Here is a 19,000-nt window from a genome sequence, read left to right on the forward strand (position 1 = left end):
GGCGTGGCCCGGAATTCCTTTGTAACGATAAAATAGCCATGGCAGCGGTTGATAACAAAGCAAACCGCCATCATTCTAACAAAAACGATTTTTTCTTATCATTAGGAAAGCGTTGATTGAAGTCTGACATTAAATATTATTGCGTTGTATTAATATGCACTTTTTTTTACTGAAATAATAGACATACTTTTATATTATTCCACGAATTGATCTATTTCACCTGCTAAAGACGACAAACGGTTATCGTCTTATATATGAAAAAAAATAATTAACGTGACCTTATGTGAGTTTATAGTTGATTCTCGCTGTTGTGAAAACAGTGACCCGCCCCACCCAATCATTCGACGACTACGGTGATACAAATCAAGCATACGCGATAGTCCAGTCGGCTCCAAACGTGACGTATTTCCTGGAGAAAGGGGTTTGTGGCAGTTTGTTGTCATCTACATCCAATAGAGTACCGTTACATTGTGTTGGCACGCTTTCCCTTATTCTCCCCATTTTTCTATCCTTGTATTTAACTTCGCGTATGTGAATTATCCCCAGCATATTCTGGGCAGCCAACCAGGCACGTGAAATAGCTGAAACACTCAGAAGAAACCGGTAAAGAAATAACTGGGTGCGACGGTTGAAGTTAACTGGCGAAATATAACCATGGTGGTGGTGGAGGTGGTTGCAGTAAGTTGGTGGTGGATGACAAGCAAGACGGGATAGTTGAATTCAGCACTTTTGAAGGAGGATGGGTGTGTGCGGAAATCGTTGTTATTATTCATCTTATTCATCGTCAGGTTAGATGTAAAGTTGAAAGTCAAGCCGCCACCCGGTGGGAGAAGAAGAAGAAGAGGATGAGGAGGCAGCACGCGTCGGTCCTTGTTGGCTTCTGACTTGGCGAAGGTACGAGTGACACCTGGTTGATTGTTTTAGTTGTTGTGAAAGCCACGACTTAGACGTATTCAAAAGCAGGGAGGGGGTCTGTGTCAGAGTGGGTGGGAACAATGGGAGTATTTGCGGAAAGCATGAAGGCTATTTTAGCACAAAGTCTACAGCCAGCGCTGCTGTGACCAGTCTTCCCAGTCAGGTGCATCCTTCCCCAGTCTGGATGTCAAGCTTTCTTAATTCAGTATAGCCTAGGTGGACCTTTTTTTGTTTGAGGAGACATGACTTAGCCCGATAAATTATCGGCTTTGATCTGCAGTGCTTCCGCTCTGAACTTTCTTGTTGGTAAGATAAAGGTATGTTTGTTGTAACTGTTGGATTGACAGTGTTGTTTTCTGCAGTATGTCTTATTTGACTCCGTTAATTCAGATTTATGTCTTGCTTTCTTCCCTCCCCTCTGTCTCCCTTGCCCACACTCTCTTTAACATTTTCTGTTTCTCTTACTTATTCACCCTGAAGCCTTAATAGGCTAAACCCCTCATCAAGTACTTTATCTATGTAAGGTGGGAATTGCTGTAATAGATTTCAGTTAGCTCAGACAGGGCAGAAATTGTTTAGTCTAAGCTGCACACTGTTCCTTTTCACACTGGCATCAGATATATGTGCCTATTTTAAGGAAAGCAAACAGTGCTCTGCTTGAAAAACTCAACTCAAAGTGATCAAACTCATTCTGTCCTGTCATCTGGTTGCTGTTGTTATTTTATACCTATGGGGTAACTCCCAAGGGGATCTCAACAAGGGATGAAGTCAAGGTCACAAGCAACTGAGGCAAACGGTATAGCTCCAAGCTTCCTGCACAATCGGATTACACTACCTCACCCCATCAAAGATTACCCTATAAAACTAATCTTTTGTGCCTCTCTTTGTTTAGCCCAAATCTTTCCCAGGCCAGTTTGGAGATAAAGGCTATTAAAAGGGTTGGACTGAGTGGTTCACATACACATTGTCTGGGGTAGCCCAGACAACACTTTTCCAGCTCTGTTGATTTGTCACCAGCACTGGGTTTAACAGTACTGGTAATTCTTCAGCTGTGAGCTCCTAGGAGCACGCATTTTATAAGAAGCATAAAACAGGAATGCAGTGGAGGAGAAAGAAGTAGGAAGACAAACTTGTCAACAGTATAACTCATCTATAAACTAGGGCAGAGACTGTTGTGGATGAGGGGGAAGTTTGACATAGGGAACAATGCCAAGATTCAGATGGCTGTTCAAAATTGGGTTGGATCTCTCTGTGGGACATTACTTACAGAATTGATTCTTTCTTCTGGACACATTGCTGCTTCCCTTGACAACATTTTATCAGGCTTTTCCATCTCTGTAGTGGGAGCTAAGATGGATCAGGCTTTAGTCGTACTCAGTCATCGCGTTCTCGCTAACTTCACAGTGCGTCCCAGATGATCGCAGTGCAGCTGACTCCCAGCCGTGAACCGCTGTCCTGACTGAGCACAACATGCTTGTGCATTGCCTCTGGTTCTCCAATCACACTCTAACTCTGAGCAATTTTCCCTCTCAGCAGAGGATGCTTGGCTGTCAGAGGTACTTCACAAATGCTGCAGCCCTCTCCTGTGCCGTGGTTTTCTATGAGAGGGCAACGCAGAGCACCTGGTGGGTGTTGATTTGGCTGGTGGGCAGCCTGAAATGGAGCTGGAGTTCTGCATATGGTCTGTCACAGCTTCGCATGCTTGTCATTACCAATGGAAATTGCCTGTTCATCCCTATCAAGAGTAGATCTGTTATTCTGTCAAATTATGTTCATCGCATCTCTCTAGAGTGATACTAAACTATAGGAAGTTAACTGAATGCACATGCTTTTTGTCAGATACATTTAATTTGCACTATTGAATGTGTTCATGTAACCACAGGATTCTGCTGCTGTTCACAAAACAATTGCTCTGGAGCAGCTGGGGGTCAAGTGTTTTCCAGATCATACACATTTTCCAGATGGGTAGGAAAATCAAATTGGCAACTTCCTTGTTTAGAGACCTGTTCTCTAACTCCAAGCCTTCTCTAAAATTTCTGTACTTGACAAGAGGTAAATCTAGAGCATATATTCATATAAAATCAAATATCAGAAAATGTTTGATTTAGTGCCTTAATATTGACAATGTGGTGACATCCATATCAGCAGTGGAAATGTGGGCCAAGCAGATAGAGCCATTCATTAATTATTGCACTCAGCTACAGCTGACTGATATGGGAATTTTGAAGCATACTGATATGGATATTTTAAACTGGTAAAAGAAATAATGTTATTCTGGCTGATATGATTTTTTTATGTAAACTCTTTGAAAGGGATCCTTCAGATTTGGTTATTTAATGAGTTGTGACAGATGCCAGATATTTTTACAGTTTAACAATGAGCTTTATTATCTGAGATAGCAATACCAGGTAATATTAAACATAGACAATGAAGAGTTGTGGAAAAATTATTATAAATAACTATAAATAAAAACACAAATACAGCCTGCATAAAATATATATATATATTAAGAAAAATTGGGGTCACAATTGTTCTCAATCTAGAAGAATGTACTGCATATGCTGCAGTTTTCTTTTGCTCACGTAGCAACATATACTAGTACTGCCACTGACGTTAGCCTGTGATGAGCCAGTATTGGCCAATAATATACCTCCTGATTGTGTGTCTGTGAGGCTGTGTACTGTATGTGTAGCTGCAACTTTCAGTCGCTGTAGACCACATCATATGGTTACTGTTGTACAGCCTGTACGATCAGAAAAAGACAACATATTGATAATAATAGCAGCAGCATACTAATACAGTCTCAATACCACTATATTGATGTTTGTGTCTGAAAATTCCCCCCAGATCTTTCTAGATCTTCCTTGCATAATAATCAGTTCAGTTCAGTTCAAAACACGTCTTAAAAGCGGCTGTTCCTCAAAGCTACAAGTCTGTAGAATATCCAGCAGTCAAGAGGCTGTTGCCCAAGGGCCTAATGATGATATCAGGGCAATAATGAATGCAAAGTGTTGATGCATTGCTGTTCCATCTCCCCCTCTTCACAGAGTAGTTAAAGAGCGAGGGGGCGTCAAAGGACAGGAATGACTCTGTGCTTAGTTTGTACAACACAGTCTTGTTGTGTTGGCCACTGAACAGCTCCACTGGAGCTCCACTGGAGCAGTTCAGGGTGAAGCGTGCTCCTCAAGGGCACCTTGGAGAGAGGAGAGGATTGTTCTAACCAAAGTTTTATGATAGGGAAGGGGCAACCTGTTGTTGCTGCTGCTGCTGTTGTGTTACATGGGTGAGAAAGTTTTTTTTTTTTTTTTAACTACTGATACTGCACTACATTAAGAGGTCTGTCAACAGCTTGAAACAGAAAGTTCTGAATTAGTAATTCTAAGAATCCATGTTATTTTAGCATACCGCAAGTCACTTATCCACCCCTGCATTCCCACTGGCTCACTCCAAGCGTGTTACTAATCTCAAAATAGGTTATGCAACTGACTTTCTATTTTCATTGTAGTTTGGATCCTAAAGTCTTAAGTTCTCCTGTGGTTTGAAGGTCGAAGTTTCATCTCAGCTTTAGGCCTTTGATGTATATTGTAAGAGTAAGCAGCCGCTTGTTAACTCTTCTCCAGGCTGTGTTTTGCGAGAAGGTGTTTTGGGCGTTGTGTTATTATGTACTCATTATTTTGCGCAATGCTGCATGGGGTGGGGTGGGGTGGGGTGGGGGGTGGGGGGTACCCCCGCCACTCTCTCCATCTGTTCCCTCAGCCCTCTCAGTGACAGCAGACCCCCTGCTCCTGTCTTTTTATTTATTTTTTTTGACTCCAGCATAGGATCTAATGAGCTCGGAAGAATTGCTCCACGGGAAAAGTGACAGCCCTTGGTCATGTTTCCACCACCTCTCCTACTGCGCTCGAATCACACCCACTCCTAAATGTATCTGTGAAAGCACAGATATATTCAGTGAGCTTCTGCTCTTTGAGTAGTTTGGATACGCCTAACTCCCCTGAAGCAGGGGATAATTGTTTGGGCGAATGAAAGGCGAGAGCATTCCTTGTGTTGGTGAAAAGTTCTGAAATATTTCTCTGTTTTGGAAAATGGATTTTAGGGAGCACTAAAGGCATAAACAAGCTTACCTGCAAACCTCTTGCCTTGTTACACTTTAGGTTGCCCACTGCCAATAGACATTCATTCAGTTACAGTTAGTTGATTTCATTTTCCTCAACAAAGGACCAGTCATTTGACAGGACTCATACGCTGTGGAAAATCAAAATTGACGCTCTCACTAAAATTGGAACTTCTTAAAAGATTTTTTTGTGAGATGTCTAACATGTTCCAAGCTTAAGCAATTTTGACAAACCATGGCAGTGTTTCCCAAAAGTATATAAAGGCTAAGATGCTCTTAGTCCTCTTGTAAGTCTGTAGGCTAAGATCATAAGATATACTTTAGGCTACATGTCATCATATCCCTAAACTGTTCCCTAGTATGACTGGACTGTCTGTGCCTATTTTTCATGGTTTTCAACTATAACTAGGTTCCATCAGTGCTACCAGACTGCTTGTAGACACTTCCACCTACCTGCCGAAATAATCACCACTTAATTGCAATACACTGTGAAAGTGCATTCTTTTTTTTCTTTCACCTTTAATGCTTATGAAAAATCTGAACACACTCAGCCACTGTCAGTGGAACAGTCTGCTCCACAGCCAGTTTGCCTTACCCTGCAGAAATCTCATTGTTTTTCCGTTAACAAGACTCTTAAGTTCTAAAGCCCCATAGCAGACCCTAAAGCCTGCAATCTTCATTACACCTCACAATTTGAAACAGTTTGACAGAATGAACTCCGCACTGATGATTTTGCTATTCTCAGAGCCTGAAGGGATTGGTGATAAAATTTTAATTTGTCCTGAGGATTGGCCATAAAGGAAAGACCACATGGTTGTCAGAATCTAAAGGGTTCATCTCCTTTGGAGCCTGATACTGCTGAGCAAAGATCACGACAATCTGCTTACTAGATCATAAGACATGAGCACAATTGACAGTATGATGTAAGGTCGGAGCAAGAGACAATATCACTGAGCGCTCAAAACAAAAGGAACATCTTTTAGGGAGCTTGAATGTGCCCAGTAATGTTCATTGCAGTTTGCCCATCGGGACTGATATATTCAGGCCTAACTTTGGACTGCTGGTGGTGGAAGTGGAAAGGACGGTTGGTTGCCAGAACATTATGAGTCATGCTGTGGGGACCATTAATATCCTGTTTTTGATACTGAAGTTGACAGTTTGACCTTAGAGGAAATCTCAACTTGAGCTGGCAACTAGATTTTTCAATTTTTTGTGTAAAGTTACACATTTTGGCCTGCTCATGGTCGTAGGAGATGAAATATGCTGGAGGTTCACCAAATCTCTATTGAACTGAACACCTATGGGAGAATATGGATGTGTTGGACACTTCCATCCATCAGAGTTGGAGTCTTTGCCAAGGCATATTGATTGTAGCAGCCTGTAGAGGCCCAACACCTTACTGAGGCACTTTTTTTTTTTTACTTTTGTCACCATCTGTAGACAGTAGCTGTCAAAATATCCTCTCTGGACTAAAGTGTTGGACAGACAGACTGACTAACTGACAAAAGTAATACTGAAATATGCTAAAATACTGACTAGAACATGGCAGTGGGAATAAAAACCAGTCCACGTGTTCAGCTGTTTTCCTCCAAGCTTACTGCCCTTTCGGTACCTGCTAAGAGGGTTTATATTGGATTTCTTTGAATTTTTAAACCTCCTGGAAGAACCTGAAAAAAGTCATGAGTGAACACAACAGACTTAAATTTGTTCAATTCACAGCAGCTTAGACTGAGCACCTGCAGTAGCTCCAATTTCTTTTCGCATCAGTTAGTGGTGTATCAGGGATTGACTCACTGAATGGGACCATGAGGCCATGTTGGTGGGATCAGCAGTGGGAATGGACAGGCATTTAGACCGGCATCACCTCCCTCCTCTTCATCTTTCTTAGGATGAACTGATATACTTTGCAGAATCCCACACCTTATCATCTTTCTTTTCACTCAGAGTCGGTTAACTTACCACAAAGCTTTTCTTTTTATGTGTGACTTACAGGCTCCTTTCCTACGACTCAAAGAGCTACAAATCAAAGGCCCGCAGAATGTCCCAGTCTGAAAATCTTTTTTGTTTGAACATCCGTTCAAATAATGTTCCTTTAATCGCGCTTGTTATTTTACTATCCAATTAAAATATGTTCAGCAGTACTTTTTCATACCTAATAAGCAGTTGGTTGAATAAAAATTTTGAAACATTCTAAAATTCAGAGCAGTTTCCAAGTGAGAGTTTAAATACCCTCTCCATCAGACACCTTGCCTTTTTTGTTGCCACAACTAGCTGTGTACTGGTTTTCTTGGAGCTCATCCTGTATTGCAGCAACATGCCTACTGTATATCATTATCATGCATTACCATTTCAGGTCTGAAAAAGATGAGGGAGCGTTGAAAAATAATTCTGTTTTTGGCAGAACCCTTGTCTGTTTTGACCTAATATTTATGCTTTGCACATTTATTAAGATGTTGGGGGGGGGGTTTAGGAGTTGACAGTGATTTAAGTGTGATGCATGATATGGTCTGTGGGTGTTTTGTTTATTTTTGCTGCATTTTTGTGTTTGTTTTCTGAATGGTATCAGCAGTAAGTAATTCAGGCCCAAGACTGACCCAGTTAAGAAGGCCATGTTTGTGTTGATAGCTGGCTCTGTCCTCTCATCTCTAGGCCACTGTTCTACTTTGCTGCTGTAAGGTGGAGCAGCCCCGCTCTGCCTGGGAAGCAGTGACAGACAAACGGATTGACTGCACCTGTGAAGTCTTCTCCTTTTCATGGATGCCAAGGTGGCCCTGCTGCACTTATGGACAGTCCTTGTCCTCCACACGGCTGAAGTGAAGTGGATTGATGCTGCAGAGGTCTACACCAATGCTTGGGCTGTCCAGATCAATGGGGGGCCAGAGGAGGCTGATCGCATCGCCAGGGAACATGGTTTTATCAACCTTGGCAATGTAAGTACACCTTACAGTATACTGTATGTGTAGTGTGTGTTTGCAGGAGCCTCTTCCATATTCAATAACCACATATATCGCTTCATGTGAGACTGCATCCATATACAGCTCTGGCTTGTAGGTGAACATCAGTGTTGGAAATTTGTTGTACATCAAAGGCGAGCATCAGAGAGCCTGACATGAAACCTCTAGGCCATCCTGTTCCTTCAACAGATTGCAAAAGTGTGGCCTCCTCCATTTTCTTAAAGCTTAAGTGGGGCGTGCATAACACACTGGCAGACTGTTGTTGTGTTTGCAGAGTAGTGTTAGAAATAGACAGGAATAATAGGGCTGTTATTTTGGGGTCTAGACAAAGGTTGTTATATTTAATTATGATGTAGGTAGTTAAATTTTATTGCCAGCACTTTAGCTTCTGTTTTTTGGGTTACCAAATCATTTTAATTAATTGAACTGTTGTGTCGCACAGTTTGCAGATGGGGTCAAGAAAAGCAGTTGTCAGAAGCGTTGAAGAACAGGGGAAAAGAGGGGCAGGGGGCCAGTAGTGACTTATTATTCTTTCAGTGGTATATTGGGTCCCTTGAATATCAAAATGCTTCCCAGACTAAGATTTCCCATATTTGTGCTCAGCAGTTGACAGTGAGTAGCTATTTGGTCCCCTCTTCCCCCTGTCGCTGCACTTGAGACTTAAACTTCATTTGCATGTGCCTTTTGTGGAGCTGCCTGAGTGCTGCACACGCCAGTGAACAGCCTTCTGGATTACTTCTTAGGGATATGCGGAGGAGGTTCTGCATATTCCCGCCCCACTTCTCCCCACCTTAAATAAAGAGGATTTTCTGAGGGAGAGGTTTGCAAAATTAATTCAGGCTTATCTTTGCTTTCTTTATTTTGTCAAAGATAAAGCTTTGTCTGGAGTGCGAAGCCAGATGTTTTTCGTCTCCCTATTATTATACTGAGCATTTGTCACATGGGTTTTATGACAATCTGGATGAGATTAGATGCGTGTCATTATTAGATGTTCTTCATTGTCCAACCCGTTCTATTAAATTGTATCCATGTGACTTAACGCTGAGCTTGTGTAAGGGCCTTATATTCTGCTTGAATCTGGAGTTCCTTTGGTATTGATCTGGATGGCTGCAGTTGTTCCAGTAGTCTAAAACTATTGTACTGTGGAGTGAAAGAAAGCTTACATTTCGTATAATGGACCCTAACAGAGTTTTACTCTTAATTGCTTCTGTGAATTCTAGATAGAGAATCAATCACGAGACTTAGTGAGTTGGTTAAAATGAAATGTTCAATATTCTGCTCACAGAACACATACATATTCTAGACAATCACCCAGGCTCACAGTGCTATGGAGCAAAAAAAAAAAGTATCTTTCTCTCATAATTCCCTTATTTGATCACCTTACCAAAGAAAAAAAACCTTTATTATTTTCTTTCCCCTATTTATCTCCTTATCGTTTAACTCAACCAAAAATACATTTCCAGCGTCTATGCTGCCTATTAAACCACAGGGAGATGTATAGCTTTATATTTCCCCTCTGTTAATTAGAGATTGCATCAGAGGAGTAGAGCTGGCAGTAGGCATAGGACAGTGTTCTGTAAGACGGCTGTCTGTTACTGAATCTCTGATGCCATATGGCAGCTTGTTATTTTAGTGCATGTGACATTAAGCCGCTCAGGTCCCAGAGCATGAAAGAGCAGCATAGTCCTATTTCACAAAATGGGCCCCAAAGATAACCCACACACCTTACCCCAGCCAACCAATGTTTTTTTTTTCTGTGGTTCTGGGTTGCATGACACCATAGCTCACAAGAAGTCTGTCTCCTTTATGATTTTTTTTTTTTTTTTAGGTGCTTGGAGCTTGTTTTTGCAGTTTGAGATGCAGATATTGCAACAGTGGATACATATACTGTATGTCTGCAAATTCAGAGAAAGTGAAGATGGATAATAAAAGGCAGAAAGAGGAACAAGATAATTGACACTATCCCACTGGGAAAGTAAGAAAAAAGGAGAGGGAAGTGGTGATAGCAGAATGACTGTGAGGACGTGTGGGAGATACAAGCAAAAAAAAAAAAAAAAAAATAGCTAATGGAGTATGGTATTACGGACTGAAAAGTATGAGTGTTGGATGACTGAAAGGGTGAAATTTAGTATCATTCAGTCTGTGGAATAAGATTTTGTGGGAGTATATCTTCAGTCATTGTTTCACAGAGGCACCCAAATAAGTTTTATTTTAGTCTGCAGTCCCTGAGTGGGTGCTGTGAAAGAGGGATGATCTGCAGGCTGTGTGCAGTGTCTGGTGCTCTGACAGTACAGTGTTGGGTTATGTGAGGGTGTGAGTTAGCCAAGGCTTTGTAGGGCTAGGGGCTTAGAAGGGACACAGCTTAGTCATTTTTCCATCATCCTTAATGGTTGTTGTACAGGGCACTTGAAGAGAACGAGGTGTTGTGTGATGTATAATCAGGAGGTAATGGGAGTTTTATCACTAATGTGATTACAGGATCATCACGTAACTGATTATTTGTTCACTGCAGTGCTCAGAGATGCCTTATTGTCGTGGCACGTCGTCATGTATTTGCAGATTCACTCATTATCGTTCAGCTTAATTTTCCCTGAGTGGGTGTGAGGGGAAGAAAGCATGCTTGTGTGTGTGTGTGTGTGTGTGTGTGTGTGTGTGTGTGTGTGTGTGTTTTAAGTGTAAATGTCATCAAGACTTCCTAGTGTGCATCGGCATTTTACAAGTTGACACGGAGCGTTAAATCTGTTTCTCTGTAATGTGTTCAATAGTGGGGGTTTTTTTTCAATAATGCTTTTGTGTCTGTGTGGGTGTTGCAGACCAGGGTCTAGAGCTAAATGTCATGTTGTGTTCTTGGTGAGGCGAGTCAGAATCATTGTTTTTATGTTTTTATGAGGATGGGCATGCTGTGTGGGCGTTGACAGACTGAATCGCCCCACTCTGTGGAGTAGACGACTAATGCCAGAGCTTCTCTCTTTGCAAGCCTTTGTCTCTTTGTCTTTCTATTTCTCTCTCTCTTCATCTCTCTATCTCGGTCTTTTGGTCTCTTTCTGTTTTTTTTTTTTTTTTTTTTTTTTTTTTTTTTTTCAATTTACTCCAAACGCCCCTTTTATCCACAAGTTTTGGCCCTCTTCAGAAACTGCAGGAAAAGACTCCTGTGTTGCAGAGGCAACAGGTTTGTTAAATGTTTGACTGCAGTCACCCTGTGTCAGATGACGGTACGATATTATTCCTTCGAAATTCAATGTTCCTCTTGCAGTTTCAGTTTTTCAGACCACTGTTTTACAATTTCTTACCTCCACAGTCCTGAATACTCACAAACAGACGCCTGCTCTGTGCTAGGTGGAATGTAATGCGCTCCAAGGCCTTTGTCCATTACTCTGCGCGCAGTACACTGCCAATTGTGATGCGCCAGCACACTGGCCAGTTCTCTGTCACTGGCTCTCTCTCTCTTTCTCGATTCAATTCGATTCAAATGAGCTGCATTGGCATGAAATGTAACAAAATAAATACATGAAATACATCTCACTCTCACTCACTGTTTTTCTCTCTCTGGTCTACTGCTCTGGTGGCTGTGTGAGATGGTCACACATCAGGTCTGAGCCCATGTTTTATTTGCATAAGAAATGATCGTGACGCTTTTAAGAATGTATGAAAGCAGTTTGCGCTGTGGGTGAGGAGAGTTTGATTATTTTTTATTCGAATGTGATTTGCACAGGAAGCTCTGTCAGATAGGCTGATTATATCAGACAGCATCAATGCTTTTATCTTGCTTTCATTTGCCTTCTGTTCAGTTGGGATGCGTGTGTGTGTGTGTGTGTGTGTGCATGTGTATGTGTATGTGTATAGCTGATGTTTTTGTCCTCATTTTAATGTAATAGTTTATTAAATGGAATATCAGAAGTATCGCTCTCTGTTTCTCCTTCTCAGTGTCTGCCTGTTGTTTTCTCTCCAGTGCATACCTGTTCTGAGATTGTCACAGTCCCACATTTCAACACTCTAGTTTCACTCATAAACCCATGCTACACCGTTCTGCAGCATACAGTCTGGCAATGCCTGTACCTGCAGTATTTGCTGTCTTCTATTTCCCCCAGGACTTTGAAGGGAAAATAAGGAGTGCCTCTCTGAATGAAAGCTGTGAAGTTTTGCTGTTGGCACTAACGAATCTCAGTAGAACGCGTCTATGGAGGTGCTAATATATTATAATGGTACCAAGAGATTATTATAAGAAAGAGTAAGAGTCTCTCTCAGCAGAAAACAAAGCTCGTTTTTTTTTTTTTTTTGCTCTATCACACTATTGTCTCGAGTCATTTTCAGAATGTCTTTTTTCCTTTTATTCTATTTAATAGGTATTTATTTTGGTCACTGCAATAATGATTCACTTTAGTGGAGTGAAAATTATCTTTCTTTTTTTTTTAGATGATGCAGAATTGATCAGTCTCACATTGTCTGATCCTCACTGCAAACAAGCTTTAATATTCACATTTAAATTTGCCTGTTCAGCATGGAGTTCAAGCCAATTAAAACAAATGTTTGGCATCCTTTAACTTGTGACATTGCTGCCATGAAAATGTATAATTATATAATTATATATGATAATTTGATAATGACAAAATCATCAAAACTGTGAAAAATTGTTATGGAGGTTTTGGATAAGGCAACAAGACTAATGGTAATTCATGTAATAGGAGCTTAGTTTGGTGTCATCTGCAATAATAAACTCTCGTATAGTATAGGAAAAATGTTTTAGAGTGGCTTGATAGCAACCTAGCATTACAGAACATATACCTATGAAATGTAACACTTCACATTATGTATAAATGATGTATTATTGTATTTTGGAAGTGTGTTTATATTTTCAGCTTGTTGAGTTATACTTTCAGTGTGTTCAACGTTATTAATTCAAAATATTAATATTCATATAGATTGATTGACAAACATTGCCCCAATTTATTTCTGCTCTCACAGCACCCCTTCCTCCTCAACATTATTAAGCTTGCATGAAATGAATTTCCAAAACTTCACAAATTTCAAGAGGCCTCCAGATCCCTCTCTTCACTCATAAACATCTTCTTTTTTTGTTTATCTACTTTTTTCTTGCCCTCTTTCCCTTTTTCCCTCCTTGCTTTTTCCCCAGTCCAACTCACTGAGATCTTTCTCCTGTGTGTAAGGTAGAGTATCGCTGTAACTATACATAACATGCATAAACCAGCATCCATAAAGCTTGGACTAATTGCTCTCGAATGTTTAAAAAATTGTTTTTGTTATACAATTGTAAACAGTGACTAAGAGACACACTATTTAATGTTGATCTGTCATTTCTCGCCAATCTGTTTAGTAGATACAAGTCCAATGCAACAGCATCACTAGCATAATTTGTGCTACCACACAAGTGAATCTGAATCACATAATCCTTGAAATCTTGGTGTGAATGGACATCTTAGTCAAAACCTGTATTTGTAATTTCAATCAGTGTGTTAAAAAACAGCTTGGCTGCAGAGCCCCTGTTGGTAAATCAGTAGTGGAAAAATGCATGAATGTAGATATCTGAAAACAGCCAGATGCTCAGTGCTCATTCTGTAATCAATTCAAAAAATCTGAATGAGTGGATTTGAAAGATTGTTCAGTGGTTCAATTCAATTCAGTTTTGTTTGTATAGCACCAAATCACAACACACATTATCTGAAGACACTTTACTGGGTAAGGTCAAGACCCAAGAGAGAAACCCAACAGATCCCACAATGAGCAAGCACTTGGTGGCAGTGGAGAGGAAAAACTCCCTTTTAACAGCAAGAAACCTTCAGCAGTACTAGACTCAAAGTGGGTGGCTGTCTGCCCCAAACAGTTCGGTTGAAAGGAGAGAAATAAATTGACATGATTTATCTTTTACATTTCAAATGAGAAAGCGAGGATGTTACTAAATGTTAACAGGCCTGCTGACATCACAAGTCTTCATTCATTTCTTTAACCTTGCTTGTTGTTTGTGTATTGCGTAGTTGCAAGCTCTTTTCTCACTGTCACTTTGTTTTTGTGATGGTTAGTTATCTTAGGGTTTGGTGCAACCTTCTGCTCCTGCTCACGGCCTCACAGTCATTCTGTAAAGCCCTTGTGGCTGTCTGCCCGCTGGCACACCGATCTACAGCCTGTTCTGGCATTAGGTTGCCATGGAGAAAATTGCCAGCATATTATTTCCAGCAGATTGACTCCTGTGTTAAGAAGGGTGGAAGGGGGGGGGGGGAATTTTTTTTCCTGGCAATACAATACTATGCATTGTTCTAAATGCTATTTGTGCGTAATTATGAAATTTAAATGAGACGTTTAACAAAGTGAATGCTCCTTTTTGTATGTTTGTCTTCCTGTGTTTACTTTTAACTTTTTCTCTTGAATGTGTAGTCATCAGGAAGTTGGTAAAATGTACTAATACTTTGGACACAGCTTTTCTTTTGTTATGGGTATTTGAGGCATTCTATACCTGCATCATTCTCTTGCTTGTGTAATATCCTATGAAATCCACTGGGATTTTTTGCTTTGCAATCTTCTCATTTCCCTTTGGTTTTTCTTTGCCATTTTTCCCTCTCATTGTCTTTAATCTCTTCCTTTCTTTGAACTTCCAATATTTGCAGTTCTGGCCTTGTTTGCAGGTCTGGTCTCCAGTCAGTTTGACTTCTTCATCTCCGTCTTCTTTCCCTGTGCTCTCTCTCCCTTCTTTCAGTTGTCCTCTCCTTCCTTTCTTCGTCCTCCAGCTTCCACTTTATTTCAGTGTTTACTGATCTGAGTGAAGTGCACCTCCTCGTCCCAGAGCTGTCTCTCATTTAAATGCACCACTTCATTACATGGAGCCTGCAGCCACAGACCTTTTAGCTGTTTCCAAAAATGTCTCCTAGAAATGGGTTGGTGCTGTGCCAGAGATCTGCAGAAATCATTACTCAAAAGGTACTCAAAACAGTGTCTTATAACTGAAGAATCTTTGACCTATAAAGCTCTGATTCTAGGTAGGCCTGCTGCTAACTGCGCATGGGTAACACGTTTGGTGTCAGGTTTTGAACTGGAAGAGAAGAAAGGTTAGAAAGAGCACTGTTGTTTTAGTGGAAATGGTGGATGGATGACTCTAAGACCAGACAGTATAGATCAAGTGTGTTGAAAAGGCTCGAGTCTATCAGACTGCTCTCTGTTCCTCTGAGATATGGAACCAGCCATGCGTGTGCATTGTCTGCCTTCATTCAAGTCTCTTTTCTTCAGGGAGGCCTTTTTTTAAAGGACTACTCACATTCATAATCTACCCATTATTGACTTAGGAGGGCTCTGAGTAAATTGAAGATGGAACTTTTTTGTAAGGCATTGACTTTTGCTCACAGGGAAGAATGTAGCAATAATTTAATTCAGCCCCAGCTTCAGCCACAACACCCACCACCTTTTCTAGTTTGTGTTCTTCTCCGGCTACAGCATTTCACTCACGCAGCTCTCTGTTACACGTATGTAGTATGATGCAGTGTAAACAACATATTGTCATGACTTGTGAATAGAGCTAATTTAGACATTTTCTTTTATGTTTGTTGTTTGTGTGCAAATCTGTTCATTCACTGGTGTGTTTTTATTTACACATTTATGTCACTGTCTACTACTGTATTTGTATTTGCATCAGTTTGAACCAGGGAGGTACATTTAATGGTATTATGTGAATATGAGAATGTCATAATACCCATTCAGTATTATTCTAGCAGTTAATATTACAATTGATCCAGATTTCTAATATGAATAACAGAATATTTTCCCATGATCTTTGTGAATCATGTGTACGGATCCCGCAGGCTACTGAAGGGCTCTGTCTGCTTCAGATTTCACATCGAAGAATATCTCTTCCTGTCTTTGATTTGACATGGCATGACTGCATGTCTATTCGGCTCAGTGAAAGTAATGCTAATGTGATGCAATTCAGCAAAAGGAGACTGATAACAAGTAGCAATTTATAAGAGTGGTGTTAATTTACCAGTATGGTAATTTTGGGGGTTTTAGTTTGAGTTGTTGAGTAGGTTTTACAAATTTGTCCCCAAAACTCATTAAATGGTTGAATCGACTGAAAATGTTCATTTCAAGTTTTAAAAAGTTAGCACTTGATGCAAAGCTATTTAATTACATTAGATCGCACAGGTTATTATATTATTTCTACCTCTTGTTTGTCTATGTCGGTTCTCCTAAGTTCTCCACTGTTCCTGAGGGGTCTTTTGCAGCGGAGAAGGGCTGCATACATGTTATGTGAGCAAACTATAAGAGGTGTAGATCAGATGTAATATATATGTGTGTGTTCAGGGCTTGTGTTTGACATTATTCATACAAATCGGTTGCTGTTGCACATTTGTACTCAGAGCATATATAACTGTCAGAGTGTTACCCTGTGCGTGCAGCACTCATGTGCACAGAACGATTTGTGTATCAGTCAACAACAGCACAGCACCAGTTTAAAAGTAGGCTGCATGACATGCAGTCAGATATGTTTTGCTGCGGCGGCGCAGGCTTGTGAAGCCATCATGTCAGACTGTCTGCAGACATTTACCATATCACAGTGAAACACTTAAGAGAGGCACTACCTCTGACATGCTCTGTAGGTGTGTAATGATTCATTCATTGCACCGTTGCATCAATTATAAATGATGCCAATTCAATGCATTGATCTGCTGAAAGAAATGATCAAATTACTCGGGCTTCAGCAACAATCAATGTGAAACACTTTGGAGTGCAATAATCAAATTGAAATGAAACTAGTCACTCCTGTGCCAGGATTGAAAAGCTGAAACTGGTGCAATCACTGCTATAGTTATTCGGCCGCCACTATTTCTGCCACAGTCGGTAATATAAATGTTAGGACTACTAGTGCTAATGTCACTGCTACTACAGCTACTGCTTCCACTGGCACAACTACAACTACAATTACTGCCTGGAGTAAAGTGTGTGCTCCGCATTGTGAAGGCAATCAAAAATAAAACCCATTTCTTAAATGTTGGCAAATGTTAAATGCTTATTTTTTTTATCAGTCTTAAAGATGTTTTGGTTCATCGTTACTGAATCAAATTGTGTTTCTCAAAATTAATGAAAGAAAGAAGAACGAAAAATTTCAAGAAAGAATAATAATCATAATCCCTCTTGAGTCGAAATGCCAAGTTGTATAATTAAATCAAATAGCTGTCAAGCCAGCAATCTACATACGCATTATATTGAAAAAGTTTTTAACATCTATAAAAAGCCTCTCTTTCCTTGGAGCTGTGCTGTAGAGCTTAGGAGCCCATCCCTTATCCTGCCCACAGGTAAGGAAAAAAAAAAAAAAAAAAAAGTTATGCACAGACCTTGAGTCAGCCTTGGGCTTTCCACATTGGGGAATAACTTCCAAGCATTCTGCATGCCAACAACAGGGACTGTTTGAGCAAAGTGGACAAAGAGCTACCTTATCCATTGCTGCACACTCACTTGCTGTGACGTATTTCTAGTGTAACTTGTACCCACGCACTCAGCCATGTTTTTTCCCCCCACTGTTAACATAGTATAATTTAATGACATTTCCTGTCCCCTCCTGTTTTTTGTGTGATCATTCCAGTCCTGGCTTTGAGAAAATATTATTAGAAATGCAATATGTGTTGGTATCAAGGTTCAAGGTTATATATGAAAATAAAAATTAGAAATAAAACAATACAGTTATAGGCGACGGGGAAATTCTTACCCACAGGTGTGAGTAGCAGATGAAAGTAGTGCTCAGCCAGTATTACATATTGCGAGGAGAAACTTCCTTATATCCCATTTCCACTAAAGCATATAACGGCAAAGAACGTTCTGGAGCCTACAAGTGTACAAACAACAAGTAATTTGACTGTGACTGAGGACTCGAGACAAGTTATTAAGAAGTTATTAGTTTTTTCTGCTGTGTGCCCAGATTCTGTCGTCTGTCATGAAAAGTCTCATATCTCTGGATAACCCACAATGGAATCTCAATCTTTTATTTCATATTTCATTTTTCAAATTTCATATCCTGTTTGGATGCCACCCCTTGGATTTTCCTCGTTATTTTTTTTAACATGCAACCAGTCAGTTTGGCATGAATATTTTAAGACCCCATGAAATGTAAAGCAGAGCTCAGTACACAGAGTTAATTTCGATAACAGGGAGTTATGGGCAGGCGTTCGTCCAGGGCTCATGGTTGAATGTCTGTGCTGCATTTATAACAAGAGTTTTCTTTTAATTTGAGGAGATATTGATTAAAACCCCCACCGGCAGTGATGAAATATTGTAGTTAAGTAAATGTATCATGCCCATGGTTTCAGAAACTTACTGGGAGCCCCAGCTGTGGATTGAAGCTACTATATACTAACAAAGAATTTGCACACGTACTGCCTTGGAAACCCTTTTATGGTACATCAAGCTCTCTAGATGACACAAGTTGCAAGCTCAACTGCAATGCATCAAAGTGGCAAATGAATCATCTGCCTTTACAGTTACTTAAGAAGAAAAGTGGGTTAACTCGTCATAGACCATTTGAATTATGGATTTCCACTATGTGTGTTATTTCAGTTTTTTTTTTTTTACGCCTGTGATGTTCCACAAGAGACTGAGGCATCAATCAGGAACCAGCGTGCCATCTTTTTAATCTTATTTCAGTGGGTTTTTTAATGTTAGAGAGGCAAAATAATCCTTGAACGTTACTTTTCGCCAGGAGCATACAAATGACCTCCCTCCTGTGTTGTGCTTTGTTTCAAGGATTGTGTGGGAAGGAGAAATAATGTATTCATTTTCCATTAATAAGTAAATGACAAAGCAAGTGAAGCTACAATCAGAGACCAGAAACCAAAAGCATCTACGAGGATTTATTGTCCTCCACAGCCAGGCCTCAGACTGTGGTCCATGAGCTCTTGTTTTTCCTCTCTCATCCTAAAGAAAAGTCTGACAAGCCGCTATGATATCAGGAAAAAAAAAAAATTGTGTGGAACTATGTGTTCTTTGTGCTGCTGTAAAAGTAAAAATATGACCTTTTGAGGAAAGC

At 40.3% G+C, this 19,000-nt stretch overlaps 1 protein-coding gene across 1 annotated transcript in view; it reads left to right on the forward strand.

Annotated features, from left to right (window-relative positions):
• Window positions 1-466: 466 nt before the first annotated feature.
• Window positions 467-19,000, forward strand: part of furin (furin, paired basic amino acid cleaving enzyme) — an 84,529-nt gene continuing 65,995 nt past the window's right edge. Inside the window, exons 1-2 of the mRNA XM_022754566.1 lie at window positions 467-894; window positions 7,679-7,959. Coding sequence (XP_022610287.1) covers window positions 7,783-7,959 — 177 coding nt within the window. The 5' untranslated portion in view covers window positions 467-894; window positions 7,679-7,782. The remainder of the gene's footprint in view (window positions 895-7,678; window positions 7,960-19,000) is intronic.

The sequence above is a fragment of the Seriola dumerili genome, unplaced genomic scaffold (genome assembly GCF_002260705.1).
Source record: "Seriola dumerili isolate Sdu_G_001 unplaced genomic scaffold, Sdu_1.0 BDQW01000219.1, whole genome shotgun sequence".
In the NCBI taxonomy this organism is placed as follows: domain Eukaryota; kingdom Metazoa; phylum Chordata; class Actinopteri; order Carangiformes; family Carangidae; genus Seriola; species Seriola dumerili.